At 44.3% G+C, this 20,380-nt stretch overlaps 1 protein-coding gene across 1 annotated transcript in view; it reads left to right on the top strand.

The window, feature by feature from the left end:
• The window catches only part of znf385c (zinc finger protein 385C), a 73,057-nt gene extending 53,611 nt beyond the window's left edge, over nucleotides 1-19,446 (top strand). Inside the window, exons 3-9 of the mRNA XM_076085553.1 lie at nucleotides 4,102-4,212; nucleotides 8,249-8,468; nucleotides 13,433-13,801; nucleotides 13,938-14,125; nucleotides 15,570-15,668; nucleotides 16,151-16,258; nucleotides 17,604-19,446. Coding sequence (XP_075941668.1) covers nucleotides 4,102-4,212; nucleotides 8,249-8,468; nucleotides 13,433-13,801; nucleotides 13,938-14,125; nucleotides 15,570-15,668; nucleotides 16,151-16,258; nucleotides 17,604-17,837 — 1,329 coding nt within the window. The 3' untranslated portion in view covers nucleotides 17,838-19,446. The remainder of the gene's footprint in view (nucleotides 1-4,101; nucleotides 4,213-8,248; nucleotides 8,469-13,432; nucleotides 13,802-13,937; nucleotides 14,126-15,569; nucleotides 15,669-16,150; nucleotides 16,259-17,603) is intronic.
• Nucleotides 19,447-20,380: the final 934 nt, after the last annotated feature.

A 20,380-nucleotide genomic window follows, 5' to 3' on the forward strand; every position in this document is an offset into this window, starting at 1 on the left:
AACCTGCCCTGCTAAGGCGGACAGAGGGCAGCAGGAGTGGGAGAGCTAGGTTTCAACAGTCAGGCTTTGGCTGGTGAAGGGAAAAGTCAGTTGCTCCCAGAGGTGGCTTTGAGTGAGGCAGAAGAGGCCAAAATAAAGCAACAAAGGCCAATATAGCCCTTAGGGAGAGACCTTCAGCGTGGAGGTTTCAGTGTCAGGTGTGTTTATATTCCCTCTCACACCTGGCCTTCTTGAGGAATCCGTAGTAAACAGACTCCGCCTTGGACATGGCACAACTCTTTGTGTGGAACGAAGGGATCTGATGCTGTTCAGGCTTGTGTATCCGTATCAAGGCAGCGCGTCATCCTGACTGCCATCAATACACCAACGCTCCTTGATCTCTGAGCCACTGAGGCTGTAGTGCCACTGGTGTAGATCCAGTGAGCGGTCTAACTCTGTGTGAGTACTTCGCTGTCTGCGGTCACCGTTCTGCCAAAGCGAGCAGAGGAATGGACCGGGCCAGGCCCCGGGCCAGCCTTGGGAGCGATCCAAGATGATTGTTATTATGCGATACCACGCTGAAGGGTGCCACAATGAAATCAGCTGTGGCATGCAGACCTTCTAATGAAGCCCCGGCTTTCACTCGACTGTTTATAGTACGCCGTTCTGGGACTGTCTGCAGTCTATTTACAGACGGTTAAAATTGAATTAGTCTGCCCAAAACCCTCTCCAAACGCTTCCCTCTGGGCTGCACTGACTCATAATGTATTAGACAGTCACATAACTGGGATTACAATGAACTCTAACTACATTTAAATACAAGCTGTAGTGAGGCTTGCAGCAACAGGCCAATGCAGTCGTGTTAAGAACAATATTACATATCCTGCAGAGTCTGTCTGGAGAGAAAAAGACTAAAGCTGAATTTATAGTCTACATAAGAGGTTAACAGGAGTCGCCCTATAGATACCTGTATCAAGCATCAGATTGATATCACTTCACCATGTATTGTACATGATCAGCCTCTATCATGCTTGAATTATGTTCGCCACAGTAACTGTATGTACATTGTGATACAGGGCGATGGTGCGGGGGGGGCTACATACATACTCGCAGAATCCATCTGCAGTGCAACGGCTCTGCTAGATGTGTGTTCCTGAAAAACAGAAGACTACTCTACCTCTGCAAATTCATTCACTCTCAACAATCTCTCAAAGAAATCTGAAACTTGAATGAGAAAATACAAGCACCTTAAGCTGAGCAATCAGAATTCTTTCAGTCCTAACCATTGTCGCTTGTAGCCCTGACGTGCAGTTACATTTTTGCGAAAGCATGTGCACAGGTACAGTGTAACCGCTTAACACAGAAGTATAACTCCAGTCGATGGAAGTGAAAGCCACAACTCAACCGCACCGTTAAAGCAGCAAAGATCATCCATCAGATCTCTGAATACTCCTTGAACTTACGGGAAATTCCTGCGTTCTGGGTGGGTGTAACTCTCTCTTAAACTTGCATCATATGTTCATTTTTATGTCAGAAAGAACAATTTTAGGAGCCATTGTTGTCAGTATTGTTACCATTTCTATCCTGGACACCAGTGCATTGTGACTAATTGTGAGCATGGGGCCCTGTCACGGGGTGTGAAGGTGGACCCAAACGCAGGCACAGACCAGGGAGTATGGGTGTAAAGGTTTATTAACCAGGTAACCAAGGGGGGAAACAACCAGAGCAAAGCGGGAATATCCAGGGAGGGCGAGGATGGAATCCAGGCAGGAGGAGGCAGGGCAGGCAGACTGGGGAACCAGGAGGATGAACAAAACTGCGGGAACAGGGAGACAGGGTCAATGCAATGGCACACTTGGGAAAAAACTCTGAATAATTCTCAAACCAGCGCGGCCAAGAACGACTAACTACCACGTGAGCTGTAACAACGATCTGGCGAGGAGTGGATGAAGAACCGGGGTAGATATACTGTTGAGTTGATTAGTTGATGGAGTGCAGCTGGTTTGACTGGGCAGGTGAGGTGAATTGTAATCAGGTAGCCGGGAGGAGACCAGGTCGGAGCCCTGGCCATACCACACACACACACAGGACAAGCAGGAGGCACGGCCTGGCCGTGACAGGCCCGTCTTGGCTCGGCCCCATTTTTGAGGTCTGGATGTTGAATTAACAAAAAGGTGGAGCTCTATTCATGCATTCCGCCCTGTGAAAGCAGGGATAACCCCGATGATTACTTGCCTGCAATGCATGAGTGAAGAGTGAATCTGACACACAGTGACCAGTCACACACAGCAAAACGGATTCCACACCAGTGGAATGTCTCCTGTCTTTACTGTGTCTGCAATTAAGAACCAACAGCTAACGGCCACAGATTTGCTGAAATCAAAATAGTTTTCTCTTCCAATTTTATTGTTTAACACAAAAGTACTCAGGTGCACAATAAAGTGACATTAAAACCAGTAGTCCCTCAGACTTTCATAGGTGCTTACATAAAATATGTCTTATAGGATAAAAATGTTTGAGGAATCATGAAGAAATTGTGTGGGAGTAGTAATATCATCAGTGTAATTGCCATTAAACTGCAGACCTTCTCAAGGGAGGCCATCTTTATGTGAGGCGTCGATGTATAAACTGCTGACTGATCATCTTTAGTCAGTGGGCCGAGCACTGTTTGTCTTCTTTTTATATTGGTGAGGGATTTCTCTAAGCCATATGTGTTGAAGTAGTTATTCTTGTTACTGAATTGAACTGATGGCTCATTGATTGCACCTGTTGACGTTGTTGTGTATTGTAATGGTACATTTTTACTTAGTATATATTTCTACTTTGTATAGATATTTCTTCGTAGTATAGTATATGTAGTAAAGTATATATTTCTACTTAGTTTGCTCTGAACTCGGTTGAACTTCACTGTGTTCTCTGCGGTATCTTTGCCGGCGCGCAAAGATACCTGTAACTGTGTTGTATGAGAATGTTCCAGCGCCAAGGCCGTCTGGCCGCTTGTTTTCGTTGCTGGCCGTTTGTTTTTCACGGTTGTTTCTCGCAGTCTGAGACCAAAATGTCACATAACGTAACATTGGCCCCCACCTTTGCTCCTTCTGTATAAAGAAAGCGCGTTCACTTAACACGGGGTTCTTCCTCACTGAGACTGTACACATTCTGTTGCGATGATTGAACCTTCTCTGCGCAGAGAATAAATATGAAAAAGACAACCTCTGGTTTTCGGTATTCGGTATTCAGTTCACTAGCAACACTCAGTATAGTTGAAATACATAAAGTAGGCCACTCCTCTCTGAGCTGGTTATTTCTTCTAGCTGGTTTTCCCTCTAGTGCGTCATAAGAAGTGTGTCAGTGGCACTCTTAACTTCTGCTTTTTCTCTTTTTATAACAAGTAACAAAATAAAATACGTCCACTGGTCAAGTTACTCCATGCATGCACAAAGCTCTGAGTATCGCACACTGTCCTTGAAACTGAGATATTCCCCTCACATCACAGGGTCATGCAACCTCATGCTAATTCACTGAGTGAAGTTTTCATTTTTTTTTCCGGATTCATGCAATACATCTGCTCAGCTATCACAGGTACACACATCCAGCAGCAAGATGATCATACAGTTGAAACATCGCCTCACTAAAACAGATTCAACAAAAAACTGAACATTTTAACCTTTGTGAAGATAGCGTTCATTGCAGGACTGATGTATTAGACTGCATTTGTGTTAGCTCGCCAACTTTCATCTCTAACAAGGGATTAGCTGTCTATCCTCAATATATCTCTCAACATTGGTGCCAAATGTTCACCATTTATCACAAATAACATTATTTCCCCATTACATTCTGCTGTAGCTAAATCAGTTAAGTGGCTATTTCTGCTAACTGGTTAAAAACTACACATTCACTGTTGGCCTGTGACTCCTTATATTTTTCTTTATATGGCCCAAAATCAAAAAAGGATGGCCACCCACCGCTGCACTAGAGGATATAAAAGTATGGCCACACCGAGGATTGAATCTTGTCTGTCTGGGGAATAACCTCACATCTGAGTTGTGACATTTCTCATTTGGGAAAATCAAAATTTGATAGAACTGACGTGGTTTGTACTGGTCTTTTCTTTCTGCCCCTCAGATGGACCCTGTCCAGAAGGCAGTGATCAACCACACATTTGGTGTCCCTCAGCCCCTCAAGAAGAAACAGATTATCTCCTGCAACATTTGCCACCTGCGCTTTAACTCGACGGTAAGGTTTTAGTGGCATTATATGCCTTGGTGTTTATGAGAAATATAGAGAGTTTGTGGGACAAGAAGAGAGAAAGAGACGAAATGCCAGACTGTGTGATTTACAACATAAATGCAATCTGTACCAAAAAGTGTGTCATACTCAGAGAGAATAATTGCTTTGTTTTGTGCTTCTGCAATCGTCTTGAATGTTGCTTTTTGAAAATATGGCCGCCCCTCATTTACTTAAGCCCTTCTCATCCCCACTGAATGTGTGTGTGTGTGTGTGTGTGTGTGTGTGTGTGTGTGTGTGTGTGTGTGTGTGTGTGTGTGTGTGTGTGTGTGTGTGTGTGTGTGTGTGTGTGTGTGTGTGTGTGTGTGTGTGTGTTTGTGTGTGTGTGTGTGTGTGTGAGAGTGAATAAGCAAATCGTTGCGTCTGTATGCAAAACAAAAAACTGGAAGCGGAGCCCTTTCTGTAAATTTATGTAAATGTTAAAGTTGCTCATTTTGTTTTTGTTCTAGTTATGTGTAAAAAAAAAAAAAAAAAAAAAAATGTCTAAAGTTTCCCTTTCAGTGGGATCTGTGTGTCTGTTGTTTTTGGTATGAGGGATTAGACAGCAGGGAGAGCTGTCGTTTATCAGCGAAGAGCAGAGACAATCAGCAGCCACAGCAGGAAGCAGCAGTCTCGGCTCCTCGTTCCATTTCTCCCATCCTTGCCACTCCAAGCACGCGCACACAAACACACACAATACTGTAGGCTGGCAAACATGCGCACTAGAGCACACGCGTACATACACATAGACACACAGGCACACATCCCATGACATTTCATGCATATTCACATAAACAAATAGATAATAGTCCAGAAGGCCTTAAGACGTCTCGTCTGGCACTGTAAAGTACACACACAGAGACACACTTTTTTTTCTGGACTCCATCTTCAAAGAAGGGCTGAGGCACAGGGGACAGGGAGCTGAGGGGGGGGGGGGGGGGGGAGGAGACTCAGACGTGCTCCTCTCCCATTATAGAGAAAATCCCATTCCCTGCCGCTGCACACCGACTTAAAGAGGAGTGTCGGGTCTGGCTGTAGCTTTATCTGTCTCTGTGAGACCATGAATACGTTCCTAACACCTCCATGTACCCTCCTCAGAGTTTTCTAACATATTATACCAAGTTATCCTGACGCATAATTCTCAAAGGGGGGAAAAAATAAGCTTTCTCTGTTGCTCAGTAGAGCACAAATCGACCTTAAAGAGCAACTTAACAGCAGCTGAAAATCTTGTTTTTGCTGACCTCCATTGGTTCAACTGGTCACCTACCTGCAGTGATATAAAGGTGCACCCCAGGGTGTGTCAGTGCACTGTGACATCACTGTTGGGTGTGGGTACAGGTGCAAAAGAGCACAATTCTGGCGACACATACGTGTTGTCTAATGACACTTTTGACATATTGGGAAATACGCTTGTTCACTTTTTTTGCAGAGAGTGAGATGAGAGATCAATACCACTATCATGTCTGTATGTTAAGTCAGCAGCTGGTTCGGCTAGCTTAGCACAAAGACTGAAAACACAGTAAGCTAGCCTGGCTCCGTCCAAAGGTGACAAAATAGACCTAACTGCACCTTTAAACTAACCTGGTTTCATAGGGGGTCGTGTGCCGCACTATTTCTTGGTTGAATAAAGTAACTCCCGAGAGTCTTGTCATCACTATCACCATATGTGATGATGAAGATGATGAAGCATATTTCCCAAAATGGCAACTTATTTCTTTAATTTCACACTAGAGGAACACCTGCGCAGTCAAGGGTCCTCTGGTTGCCTTGGCCCTTTCTGCTGTGAAGATAAAAACCCCTTTTCAATCCAGAAAAGGAAATTAAATGGTTTGAGGACGTGTTGCTATCGAGGCATCTTGCATGTTAATGTGTGTTAGGTATTTCTGTTATGAACAGGGTTTTTTCGACTTTCATTAACAGTCAAGGAGATGGGAGGGATTTTGTCTGTCAATGGCTTCTGAAAAGGGCTTGAGGTTGTTTGAATGTTGTTTCAAGAAGCGTGTGTGCGTGTGTGTGTGTGTGTGTGTGTGTGTGTATGTGTGTTTGAGTGAGAGTTTTCAGTTTGTCTTCGACTCTTGTACCTGCATACATTTTTTCATTTGATGTCTTTCCTCTTGTTCATCATATTTCTAATTCCTACATTGTGATAACATAATAGAACATAATAAGGCTACATGTATTTATAGCACACAGAGACAACTGTGACTGGCAGATGTTTTAAAGGCAACATATGATTACCACCAATCCTACACTTTTTAGTGACTTGCGGGGAAATGTGCACTTCAACAATCAAAGACATGAAACAAAACAGATCTGCCATTTGGTTTGCTTACTTCATTTTGTTATATTTTTTGCTACAAGCAAGTCATTATTGGGAGAGAGGGTTCAGCACCATATCAGAGCTATGGGGGAGGCATGTTCCACGGCCACGAAATAGAATACTATGCACCAGATATAGTCCAGTGTTTACTCTTAGCCGAAGGATGGCTTAATCACTGGACAATGAAGGATCCCTTAGAAAGAGTGCTGTACCCTGCTGGACGGGATGGTGATGTGAGAAACAAAGCTCATTTCACAGCTTGTCCCTCTGCCTCCACTGAGACTCAATTGGACGGAGGGGACTGGTGGTGGAGAAGGCGCTGGCTGAATTCGTCACATCACGCTAATCTCCGAAGCCTTTTCACGGCAGATCAGTCACACGATGCGCTGAAGTATTTTACAGACACTTTGACAGCCACGTTATTCATAGGCTGCCACTATGTCACACCATTAGGCTCGCTAATGTGAGGTGTACATGTTTAACTCCATCCTCGGACTGCTGGTGTTCACATTAGAGCTAAGCTAACACGTGGGACTGGAGGCTGTGGTTGGGGGGCATGTATGTGCACCTGGAACCTTGGATCTGTGCACAGCAGACACTAATCTTATTTATTGCTCCCCGGACTTAATGTATTGTTAATGCTCAGGTAATCAGAGGAATCCGCATTTTGCTCCGACTGAAACTTTTGTCATTTATGCATGTATTTATTCTTCACTTAGGAGCCCTTCAAAATATAGTCCAAAACCTTTGCTCAACTTGTTTTGGCAAGGATTTGCATGATTTATTTCTCGAAGAATTAAATCTGGATGCGAGTTTGGAAGGAAGCATTGCAGCAGTGGAAGAAAGACTTACCGAGCTCCACATGTCAAAACACCCTTCCGAAAAAAAGAGTATTTTATACCTAATCCTTCACCCTTAATCCATTTATCACCTAAATATTGAGGGTATGAAAATAACCATATTACTCGGTAGTCTCTATGTTCTGGGTTATTTGGGGACATTTAAGTTGTGCACACTTTGGATTTAATTCAAACAAAACTCCTCATTTAGCCGGCGGGTTCTAGTTCTGCTTCTTCCCTCTATAACTGTCCTATCGAGGCCGGGAGCTGATGAGCGCTGATCCCTGGAGGTTGTTTTAGCTTTTAATGAGTGATCTCTGCATTGATTTCTCTGTAATTCCTATGTATCCGCGCTTGCTCTGACAACAGGGGGCTTTGTTCTCGGATTGAACAGGACCGTGAGAATGATGAGAATGTGAAGGTAAATCTCCATCCACCCGGAGGGAAATTTGTGTGAACGTGTTTATTGCTGCATCGCAGTCAGTGTTTTGCCTCTGATTTGTCTCAGATGTGTCTATGTGTTGCCACGTGTGTAGGATTTGCAGAGGCTGACTCTCACAGTGCACATTAATAGGGTAGTTGTGGAGATGGGATCCTCACTCTTGTTGCATATTACGCATGCAATTATACCTCTGGCCTCCCAATGTGCCAGCGCCGTTATCAGGTGGAAACAGACTCGCGTCCTCGCAGCCTGCATATGCCTGCAAGCGAATATTCAGCCGTGCATTTTAACATTTATTGCACGTGGGCTCCAGTCCTTCCTCCACACAATACATTAAGTCAGACACTCCTTTCTGCTTTTTCCTCCTAACCTGTTTTTTTTGTTTTTTTTCTCATTTTCCTGCAGAACCAAGCAGAGGCCCACTATAAGGGCCACAAGCACGCCCGGAAGCTCAAAGCCATGGAGACCCAGAAGAACAGGCAGCGACGGGCTGGGGAGGCCTCATCCACAGGAAGGGAGAGAGACCGAGACAAAGACCGGGGACGAGATCGTGACAGTTGCAAGACGTCCACACCCGAGGCAGCTCTTCCTGCGCTCATGGATACAAGCTCAGTGGAGGGAGCGAGTAAGTAAAGAGAAAGCCTCTCTTGATGATCCCTCTATCCTCCTCCTCACATCATTGACAGCTTCCATCCTCCTCCTCCTCCTCCTCCTCCTCCTCCTCCTCCGTATGTTGGCCTCCCTTATCTCTGTCCCTCTGCTCCGTCCACTACTCGATGAGATTACATCTTCCGTATGCCTTATCCTTCGCCCTCTCGCCCTCCTATCCTCTGTGTTTCTGTGCATTCACACCTCAGCAATTTCAACCCACACGATACCCCTAAAACCTCTCTGACCCGGCCCTATGTCCCTGAGCCTTGTGATGGATGGTGGACTCCGAAGCTGTGGGATTGTGGGATGTCAGGGAGCAAGAGGTGTTGTGTAAATAAAGGGGCTGGCTGAGATCGATGGAAGCCTCACCGGGCTCGTTTTTTACCCCCTTTGCTTCTTAATTTCCACTGCTTGACTCCCCTGCTCTCTCCTATCTATCTCGGTTAGATAGAGAGGGTAGTTGTCGGACCAGAATTGGTGTATTTGTGCAGCATGAAAATAATGACACACAGTGCTGGCTGAGTTGAGAGGGAGCGAAATAGTGGTGAGACTTTTCAGGGGCTGTCAAAATATAGTCGAAACTAAAGTTGAAAGAAATCAAAGGCACTTATCTTATTTGACCAAACAGTTCAGATGTTTTCACATCGGTGGTGTAAATATAGACATTTTAACTTTCGATGAAGAAAGAGGAGTGCACTGGTTTCCTTTCAGCAGAATACAAATGTTGACTTCTCCACACATGGCTGCAACTTTAACTCGGAGTGCACAAATTGCTTCGATGTCATTTTGACTGCAGAGTGAGCACATTACCTTCTCGCGTTGCACTCGTCTGGGTCCACACTCTTCATTTATCCATCCAAGGTGATGGGAGAGGGGAGCAGTTTTCCCTCCCTCTCTTCTACTTTCCTTCTTCTCCTCTCCTCCATTTCCCCTGCCCCGCAGAAGATCACTATCTGAGCAGAATTTCAAAATGCACTTGGATGCTAGATGGAATATCAGAGAGGAGATATGAAGGTGCTGCGCAGAGGGAGCCCCCCATAGACAGGCTCATGTGCACGTTGATACGCTCACACATGCACACTTTTTCGCCTTGGGCACTAACCGTCTCCTTCAGAAAGGAGAAAGTGGACAAAAGACTGTGAGCCTGATAACACTCTCATCAAATCTCATTTTAATATTCCGCTGTTGCAAAGGAGAGCTCTGAAAGAGGGAAGCAGCACTGGAGACGAAACGAAATGATGAATGGAAAATGAAAGATAAGATGAGAGAGAGAGAGAGAGAGAGAGAGAGAACATGGAGGGAAAGAGGGGTCAGAGGAAAGAGTAAGTAGATAACTCATAGCTAGTTTTTATGCTGTGAATAATTTTACAGTTTCAAGGCCATTTTGTGAGGAGGAACACTCTTTAATAAGCCCAATTGTGTGATTGGCCTGATGTGAAATTGAAATGCAGCAGTGCGAGCCAGTGGTAGCATGCACCACAATGCCAACCTGTAATGGAAAAGCGCACCAAATTAACACTCTATGAAATGAGTTATGTCTGCCATGAAACTAAAGGCTGGTGGAGCTGTCGGAGGGTAATGCCCACATTGTCGGCCATCAGGAACCAATAACACAACTGCCGGCTGTTCCTCTTGGTCTGGCTCACAATAAACAGACCCAGACCCACGAGAGCAGCCTTTTCAGCTCCGTTCAAATATCTACCGATGCATATTTAGACGTAGGAGGCCTCTACCATTCATGTACCACCTTCTGACTGAGAGTTGCTGGCTGGAGTTCAATGGACCTGGTCATTTCGGCTTTGTCGCGGAGAAATAGCAGAACACATACGTATAATATAATATAGATTGAATAGCAAAATGACAGGGCCACAACGCAGGACCTTGAACTGCTCAAGTACCAACACAACCTCGTCACAGATGGGGATGGCCTATATGTTGTCCGTTTACTATTAGCCACCTACAGCATCTCTGACTTCCTCTAGATGTTCTTTCATTAAGAGTTCCTACATACAGGAGGGGAAGACGGGAAAGAGCAGAGACAACGTCTTCAGTCGCACAAAGGGACCAATCGATGCTTATAAACCATGTTCCAGACCGACAAAGGAGGGAGCGAGTTGAGAGCGCAGCAGGCTGGTGCCCAGAGACAGAGGGCCTGCATCAATCGTGACAAGCATCAATCACCCTCTGCTTTGATTTACTCCGCTGTTGGAACCGTCTTCACGGGGACTCGGTCTGTCACCGTAGAAATGATGATTTAAAGCAAGGATTTTTTTTTTTCCCCCGCGGGAAGTTGTTTATGTTCTGAGGCTGCCTTGGATCAGCGCTCGCCTGCTAAACCGAGTGCTCGCTGTCTGAATGCGTATGCGAGCATGTGCATAATGAGTCCGATATTCATATTCAAATGCTGTTTGGCTTTGGTTAAACTTCTCAACGGATCAATCTGCCGAATTGAGGTCTCTTCAGATGTGTTTACACTCTAAAAGCCTGTCGTATTTAATTGGACGGTTAAAACATGGATTTTATTATTTTCAAGTTAAAGAAAACTGATGATTGCCTCCATAACATTGACCCAAATATCCATAATTTTCAGCTGTGTAGTTCTACTCCGCAGAGGCACTGCTGGCACCGCCAATACGCTGGCCTTTGGTCTGACAGTTTGTCAATTTTGGTGGCAGTTTCTCTCATCATGTTGATGGTCAGAGAGCAAGTGGGACAACAATAGACAAACAAAGGGAGGATGTGTAACAGTCTTGGTATTTATCAAACTTCTTTTCAGTTTCGCAGGATGTTTGACCAAGAATCTTTTCACAACTTCCCTTCAGGACTATTTCCATAATAAACCCTAATCCATCTGTGGGTTAGTCTTCAATGAAGCAATTCATCTTTTCAGACTTTAAAATTCCTTAAATACTCACAATGTTTAAGAGGTGTTTTTTTTTTTTATTGATAGTTTTGTCCAAACAACAATCCAAAACCTAAAGCTTCGATTTAACTCACAATGGAGCTATCACAATATCAGATTTACACACGGTTATCGTGATAAAAAAAAAATCATGATGGCGAGGTTGTCGCGATATCTAGGCTATAAAAATGTTGAGAAAATCATCCTCTACTTTGGTTATTGTGTGCTTTGTCTATTTTATTGCACACAAAATACAAATATGGGGAAGTGGAGAGAATATATGAGGCAACGGATTATTTACAGAACATCGTATGTGTATTATTAACATGTATTTCATTTTTAAATATCACGTTTAAAGTCAATACTGGTATATTGCGACACCCTTAATTCACAATAATATAAAAAGAGAATAGTAGCAAATCCTCACATTGGGGAAGCTAGAACCGAGGGAGGAAGAAGAAAGAAATAATGAAACTGACACTGTTGCTTGATATATAGCTGGAATGATTATCAATATTCCTGTTGAGTGCTTGATTAATGGACCAATCATTTCAGCAGCGTAGCGTAACAGAGTAGAAGATTCACTGATGATCTTTTTACTGTTTAAAAAATATAAATATCTTAACCTCAGCTGGGATAGCTAAAATGATTGTTTGCTGAATGAGGTCCTTCAGGGTCTGAGTCTTTGAGGGTTTGAATCCTACCAGCCTCCATGTCACTTCCTCTGTAAGGTTCCAGCTAAGTCAATTGATCAATATCACTCCCCTCCAGAGACTTGCTCAGGTGGCCCCGTCTTTCACATAAGCTCAGGATCATACTTACCCGCAACCCCCGTCCCCAACAGAGGAGCTCAAATCCCTCAGGGGTCACTCTCATTACAGCGAGGGGGATGTCTAATCTTGCTCTTTTTCTTTAACGGGAATGAGAGAGGAAGACCCTTATCTCCAATGATGAATTCACTCTGAGACGTGAATGGGAAAATCAATGGAGCAGAGTTGGATAGAAGAGGGTTGTGAATGTGTGCGGGGAGAAAGCACACTAAATGAAATGGAGATATGCAGCGAGCGTAGCGCAAAGTGCTCTGGGGGTGAAGTGTGTGACTCCCTCGGGAGGGCAATGGGGTGAAGGGGAGATGTGTAATGGAACTCCAGTGACTTGTCGACCCGGGCCCGGCAGTCGATGGGTTTGTTTGTATTGACTGAGACTCCGGGTCCACTTGATATTTGAATAGGGATGTAGAAAGCTGATGGCATTTACTTGCCCAAACCAAAACTAATCTAGTCTGCGCCACATTGTTTAAAACAAAGGCTGATAGGCTGATACTATATCAGAAAATGACACAAAGCGAGCACTTGAAAAGCACTCTTAATGTTGCCTGCAATATTGTAAAAAGAGAAATGGTTATTTGGAGATTAATTCAGCCGACTTTATATTTGCCCTGAAAAAGTTCAGTCAACCTAAAGAGAGTTGTGCTGATTACGCATGGGATTTATTCAGACTCATTGTTTGTTTTCAGACATCGTGCTGAGTTGGTATTATATTAACTGCGATGAAAAAAGCTTATAGTCAGTGTTGGGCAGGTTTCTTGAAAAATGTAATCAACTACATATTATATATTGAAAGAAATCAATTACATTAACACTAATTACTCAAAAAAGTACCCAAAACATGTTAAGTTACATAACTTGTAATATAATTGTTTCACTACCCATACTTTAGCTCATTGTTTAGCATATATTTACTGTTTTGGTTCAATCCCACTAACTGGCACTATGCCATGATCTGGGAATCCTGAAGCAATAACCTCATGGCATCACTGTAAACCACTGTGAGCCTTCGCATACTTTTCCTGTAGCTACAACAAAGAAAGGAAAGGAAATAAACAACTGCTAATAAGTTCCCCAATATCAGCTTAAAATGTGATAATATGTCAATGTTGCGTTCACAGCTTTTTTCTGTTCGCCAAACAAATTATTGCAGGTTTAAATGAACCACAGCTTGCTGATGTTATCCTCCATTTCAACCTTTTTATGCAGGTCTTCAGTCTGACCAAGAACCAGCCAACCTGGAGGAAAAGCTTGAAGAGAGTCCCGGGAGCTCAGTTATGCAGACACCAGTGTCTGAGGCTTCCTCTGTGGAGTTGGTCACCCTTTCCCCTTCTCAGATATCACCTTCCTCACACCTCTCAGAGACTGCCTCAGACACCGGCGCCCCCGAAGTCCCAGAGGCTATCGAGGCCGTGGGCCCCGTCACTGAGTCAGGCAGCAATGCGGACACGTCGAGCATAAAGGAGGATCCCCAAACAGATGAGGACAAGGACCCCAAAAACAGCAAGGCTCACCTCCATTGTCCTGTCTGCAAAGTCACAGTCAACTCCATCTCCCAACTGGAAGCACACAACAGTGGTAAAGGGCTTTTAATTCAAGACTCCATTTGGTACTGACTTTTGGTTGGTTGGACAGCTGAGCGTCAAATAAATGCCTGCAATGTTATTTAATGTGAACCATAACAAACCTGCCAGCTCTCTACTCTCTCCACCAGGCACAAAGCACAAGCTGATGCTGGAAGGTCACAGTGTTCTGCCTCGGCGCAGGGGGAAGGTGGTGGCAGCTCGTGCGGGCTGCAAGAGCAAGAGGCTGGCTAGCAAAGGCAGCGTCGGGGTGCCCAGCAAGAACTACCAGTGTGAAGTGTGTGAGATCTGTGTGAACTCTGAGACCCAGCTTAGCCAGGTAAGTGTCAAAAGAAACATGAAGATTTAGGTTGTATTGCGTATTTACGTCTAGTCCACCATTTAATGTTTCACTATCTACGTTGTGGATTTTGTCAGCGGCCTTTGTAAAAGTAAAACTGGTCAACTTTAAGACAAGAGTTGGTACAAACTAGTGGATGTGGCGTCATTCCAATGATTCCAATGATTCCAGGTGGTATAATGTGATAAAGACATGGACAGAAATGTGTATGTGAAGCACTGGCAACGTACCAAACTTATGACCTGACTTTTTAGCGCAACAGAAGAGATCTGAACTGTTTTGCTATTAAAGTATTAAAATAGGAGGACAAAACTGCAAGAGCTGTCACTCTGGCACTTTCCTCTCCTTCCCGCGCTGCATGAAATGAAAGATGAGGAGGGAAGCGGGGGCCTTTGAGAAGTCGTGCAGATTTGTCACGGCATACTAAGTGACAGTGTCGCTTACCCGATACGATTTTGTTTAAAAGTGCATTGAAGCACTGTTGACTCTGTTCGGGGAAAGCACTCTTGCCCAATCACATCAGGCAGTGGAGAAAATGTTGCATATAATTAACTCACCTCCACAGACAGATGATGTGGTCACAGAACTTCCTGCACATGATTAGCAATTACCGTACACATGAAGAGATATTACACATTGAACCTAAACCAGACTGACTTCCGACGTTACACTTATAAAAGCTACCACAAGCGCTGTGTATTAACATGATAAATATCTATAATGGGATTTCAAAGGCCTTACATAATCCAAGAGACTATTTTAGCATCACTTCGACGAAGGATGCCGTAGATCAAAGCCGCGCTTTCATTTATAGCCACGTGAATGAAGCCATTGAAAGCAGGTTGCGACTGCTGAGTACATTCAAGCAGCAGCTATTTTTTCTACATTAGACAGATACCATCTGATGCTATGACGAACTGCAAAGCCCCTCAGTGAGCAGGCATTAGTTTACCACTCAAGATTGCAAGCTACTAATGCCGCCTCTATTTAATTTTCTGGTTACGTTGGCATCAAACCAGGTTCGGGAGGCAATTTCTCCCCTTTTGATGTTCATTAAATACTACATCTGAGTAAAGGGATTGTCCTGGAAACTTTGCCGATACGCTGCAGTGGAATGATGGAAAGATACAGGATATGCTGACATGTGTGAGCACCCTGGCTGCTTTAGCCTGTAAATGCATTCCACCAGTCTTACATAAACAACCTCTATCCCAGGAGGACATAAGCCTGTTAGTACCGCAGCCAGTAGAAGGAGATTGTGTGGCAGCCCTAGAAAGTAAAGTGATGTAATGTCTGTGGACTTCAGTCATACTCGATGTGTAATGTATCCATTATTAATCGGCAGATAACATTTGCGGTTGTACCACTGTGGTACGGCAGATGCTTGTTAGCTCGCTGATTGTATTTTTGCTGGTCTCGGCAGCACATGAATAGCAGAAGGCACAAGGATAGGCTGGCCGGAAAACCACCCAAACCCAAATTTACCCCCCACAGCAAGAGCCAGCCACGCACCAGCTTAGCGGTAAGTCTCAGCATAACGACACAGACGAACAAAACACCGTCCCGCACATATGCACGCATGCACATAGTGCACGCACACGCACTCGAGGAAGACAAGCAGAACATGTGCCGACATTGGAATAAATTCAGTCCAGCTTGTAAATGAATGCATTTTTAAACCCCGGTTTTAATTCATCTCCAGTTACAGTTAACTGGTTTGACCCCAGCTCGAGCAGACATACAGTGAAGAAACACACACAGATCTTGTTACATTGCTCAGCATGCTTGTGTGCCTGTACTGTCATAGAGGTTAAGCACACTGTTCCCTACCCCTGAGACTAGTCTATAGTCCTGCTCTCCCAAACCGACCAGCTCTGACATCAGCAGCCTGAATCAGCACTCCAGATTAATCACTTCTCTGCTCCTGTCATATACACACCTCCCCATCTCTCCTTCTCCCCATGCTCTTCCTCCTCCTCCTCCTCCTCCTCCTCCATCCTACAGAGCGTGAGATGGAGTGGCTATGCAGGCGTGGCTGTGTCTGCCATGAAGAAAGCATTCAGCCAGTACAACCTCACCTCCCTCACCTCCCTCTCCTCCCTCTCCTCACAGGTTAGTCTGGGGTTGGATTTGAGGGCGGGGGGCTTCAGATGGCTGAACTTTAGGCCTGGCCACGGGGCAGGGGACTGAGCAGAGAGCATGAAGAAATAATGTTTATAATAAAGGGATAGTTCTGATCTTTCTTTTTGGTTTGTGTACTCATTTACCTCTCTAACTCTCTCTGAAATATATGATTCTTAAGTAAAAAGTCCGAGGTACAAGGCTGTGGATGTATAAATGTCGACTCCTATGGATCTTTGAGTAAAAGCATCCAGCCACAGAGCTTAAAATTCTATTACATGCACCATTAACGAGATGATAAAGCTAAAGAATACGTTGTTGAGAAATGTGATGATACAATCTGCCGCTTGAATCAATTCGCTTTTGGGTTCATGGTCCATTTTTATTTGAGTAACTATGACATTGTGTTTTGTTCACAAATTCAAAGACGAAGCATTTTGAATTTGCTGCTCTATAGCAAAGGCTACTGAGGCTCATTGGTATCGTAGCATTCACCAAAATGAACTACAAAACATGATTTCTCAGAAACAAAACTGAAATAATTAAAACGGGGAGCCATGACATAAACGCACATGATTGTTAAAGGGGACATATCCATGCTCATTTTCAGGTTCATACTTTTGGGTTTCTACTAGAACCTGTTTACATGCTTTAATGTCTAAAAAACACATTATTTTTCTCCTACCGTCCGTCTGAAATCCCAGTCTGCTCTGATTGGATGTGAGAAAAATATGGTGCACCTGCGCAAAGGTAGATCTCAAGCCGCGGGTGGTGGTGCTCAGATGGGGGCGGTATATTCCAATGAGCCTGCATGTGACATAAGAAGGGGAGCCAAATCTGACTGGCTGGTTGAATCACATGTTTTCTGATCTAGACAGCCCACAAACAACTGACTGGGTTGACTTATTTCACAGTCTGTGTGTTGGTAGGCACTCCACATACCCAAATGTATGTGCACAAGAACTGAAAACTGAGTTGTCATGATACGTCCCCTTTTAATTATTCTGTTTTTATGTTAATTCATTTTGAGGGTCATGTTTGAATACAAATTTGAAACATTTACCTCCCACTTTGCAACTCTATGGATGGACATTAGCCTGTTGATTCCGTTCATTTCTGATGCTCGAACCTCTTCTCAGACTCTTTGTATCATGAAACTTCTTAGTTTGTTCCTTGATAGAGAGGATGCAAAAAGCAATCAGGAGTCCAGTTATGTATGATATTTAGCAACGTATACAGATGCATTCCTCTACGTTTGGGCCAGTTTGGTGAACATGTTTGCCCTCACTGTTCTTCTCTCACTTCTCACTGTTCCCCCCCCTCCTGTCCTCTCCAGACCAAACTGGCCTTGCAGAAGCAGCTGACCAAGACCTTCACTGCTGGCTTCCTGCCCAGCCCCCACCTCACCCAGCCAACTCTGTGCACAATGGCAACTAACCCACTGGCTCTGCGCCACCCAGTGGGCACCACCACCTTCATCCAGCACCCCTTCCTGGGCCCTGCACTGTTTCGGCCTGCCCCGGGGCCGCTGCGGGCCACACACACACCCTTCATCTTCTCCCCCTACTAAAGACTTGACCCACTTCCTGATTGAGCTCCACCCTTGTCCCTTTACCAAACCCCAGGCCCTCCTTTAGTGTGACCCACATGACAAAAGGCCACACGCAAACTATGCAGCCCGCCTGACTTAAAATGGAAAGAGTGCACAAGTCCTGATGCTCCGTAGGCCATTAGGCCTGAGAGCTGTTCCTATCGTAAAGGCCAAGATCCCCCATCATGCCTTCTTTCTGCTCCTCTTATCATGACCTAAGGAGCAGGACAGGCCTCCAGACAGTGACTGGTGCACAGAGGCCGCTTTTATAGCCATTTCATGGGTCAACATGGTTTGGATTATTATATTGTTGTGTAATTTATTAGAGAAAAAATATAGACACGTCTAGATGTATGTTTAGTGTGGTTGCCACAAAATAAGGTCCCTTTACTTGATGCTCTTTTAAAACGTTTTTTTAACTTATTGGTTTGGGGGTTTCCTGAAAGGTGGGAGGGTCATAGGTCATTAAAGCAGCTGTGCCGGAGGCCTCCTCATATGGCTGGACAAACCTCTCTCATTGATCAGTGTTTTCAATCAACGATCTTAAAGGACCATCTGAGGTCAATTGCTGTCACGTTTCATGTTGGTTATGGCGATTATCAAACAGTCCTGTGAGTGGTATGTAAACCTGCATATATTAAAACTTTACTCTCTGAGTCACAGCCATCGTCATAACCCTCCAGATTTAATTCTTTTCCGCAGGATTAAGCGCTCATTGAGGTCACAAAAAAGGTCAGCTTGTCAACTTGACTTTGTGTCAATTTGCAAATCTGTCTTTGGAGTCTTTTTTTTTTTTTTTCTCGCCAAGCTAGCGCCACGAAAACATTCTCGCAGCTATGGATGTCTTAAATTCCCAAAATGCCATCATGTCATTCCCCTCGTGACTGCTCTTTTTCCTTCCCTTCCTCCTTCACCACGCTGTCGCCTCGCTTCAGCATGAGATGATGCTGATGATGATGCTGATGATGATGAGGAGCAACACAAACACGTCCACTAACACACACACACACACACACACACAATGAGAACACACAATGGATAACTTGAAGACTTGATGGGATTGCAGAACTCAGTGAAAAGTTTGGATGACAGTGAGTGGGGAGGCTGCGCAACCAGTTCTTGATTGACATCCTGTCGCACAGCGTGGGAGGGAACAAAGCACAGTGCCATGGCAACCACATTAAAAGCACCTTAAAACTGATTTTACTTAAAAAAGCAATGGAAATTGTGTTGATATTCACCTTTTGTTTTGCCCTATAGGTGTATGTTTTTGCATATCAATTTAATTTGAAAGAAAAAAAACAACAATCAGCTGGGATCGTTGACATTATGGTTTGTCCATAACTAAGACAAGTCTCAACTTCAAAGCAATACATTCAGTATGTTCATGTTTATGATGTGTTTTCTGTGTCGATGGCTTTATCTACTCTATACTGTACACACCTGTAACAATGTATTATGTACTCCAACACAGCCAAGGGCCAACTCTGAATTGCCATTTGAAACGAGGGGCCGTCCTTGTCGGTGCTGCCCCTGATGCTCGATGCTCGCGGTCCGTCTCCACATGTTGTGACTCGGGGGGGGGGGGGGGGGGGGAGCTGAGCCGTTTCCATTTATAGCTGCTCTCGCTCTGCAGAGAGGGTGCTTCAGCGCCATATGACATTGCCGTTTCACTTTTTAGTGGCGCGGGAGGACTTTTGTATGAGCGAAATGACGTCAGAGACAAGTTGTTGGGATAAGTGTCACAAGTGCAACATCAACTGTTATATTGCAGTTCATGCCCGCGTGCTGTCTCCCCCCCCCACCCAGGATATCTACTAACTCTCAGCCCTCCCTCTGCCAAAAATGAAACTGTTGGCATGGTCTCATCAGGACTCTGAGTGTAAACATCATCCTTCTTTCAACAGTCATACCAAATCATGTACTCTTACATTACAGTAATGGAGCAAATCCTATGCATTCTTTCATTGTGCAATATGTATTGTTGTGTGTGATGCAGCAGTGCCATCTGTCGTAAAAGCCCTGTAATTGCCATCCAGTGCTAGTGCTTCTACAAAACCTTTGATCATACAGTATGTGTATTTCTGTTTAATTAAGGACCCCCCCCCCCCCCCCCCCACCAAGTCTTTCTGGGTAAGCGAGGCCATACTGATGTGATTCTCCCCAGTCGCACTACTCAGTGAACCAGCCAGCCTTTAATCGTCACTGTTTGTTTGTTTCTATCGCTCAGCGGGAACTCTGACCTAAAGAACTGACACTTTCTTAAAATAAATAATCTAGAGAAGGCAAATTATATGTAGAAATCATAGAGGAACTATAGAGATTTTATCAGAGTTGCTATTGTTATCTGTATCATAATCAACTGCTATTATAGAGGAGAGTAAATTACGTTATCGTAGGCTCTGTACAGCATACGGGGAAAGGAAAAATGCTTTGCTATCTTTTGTTCTTTGTTTGTTTATTTACATGGTTTTGCCAAGATGTTTTTTTTTTAAGGTACAACAGAAAATATTTAAAACAAA

This window comes from Anarhichas minor, unplaced genomic scaffold (assembly GCF_050575085.1).
Source record: "Anarhichas minor isolate MPS153535 unplaced genomic scaffold, ASM5057508v1 ptg000007l, whole genome shotgun sequence".
Classification (NCBI taxonomy): Eukaryota; Metazoa; Chordata; class Actinopteri; order Perciformes; family Anarhichadidae; genus Anarhichas; species Anarhichas minor.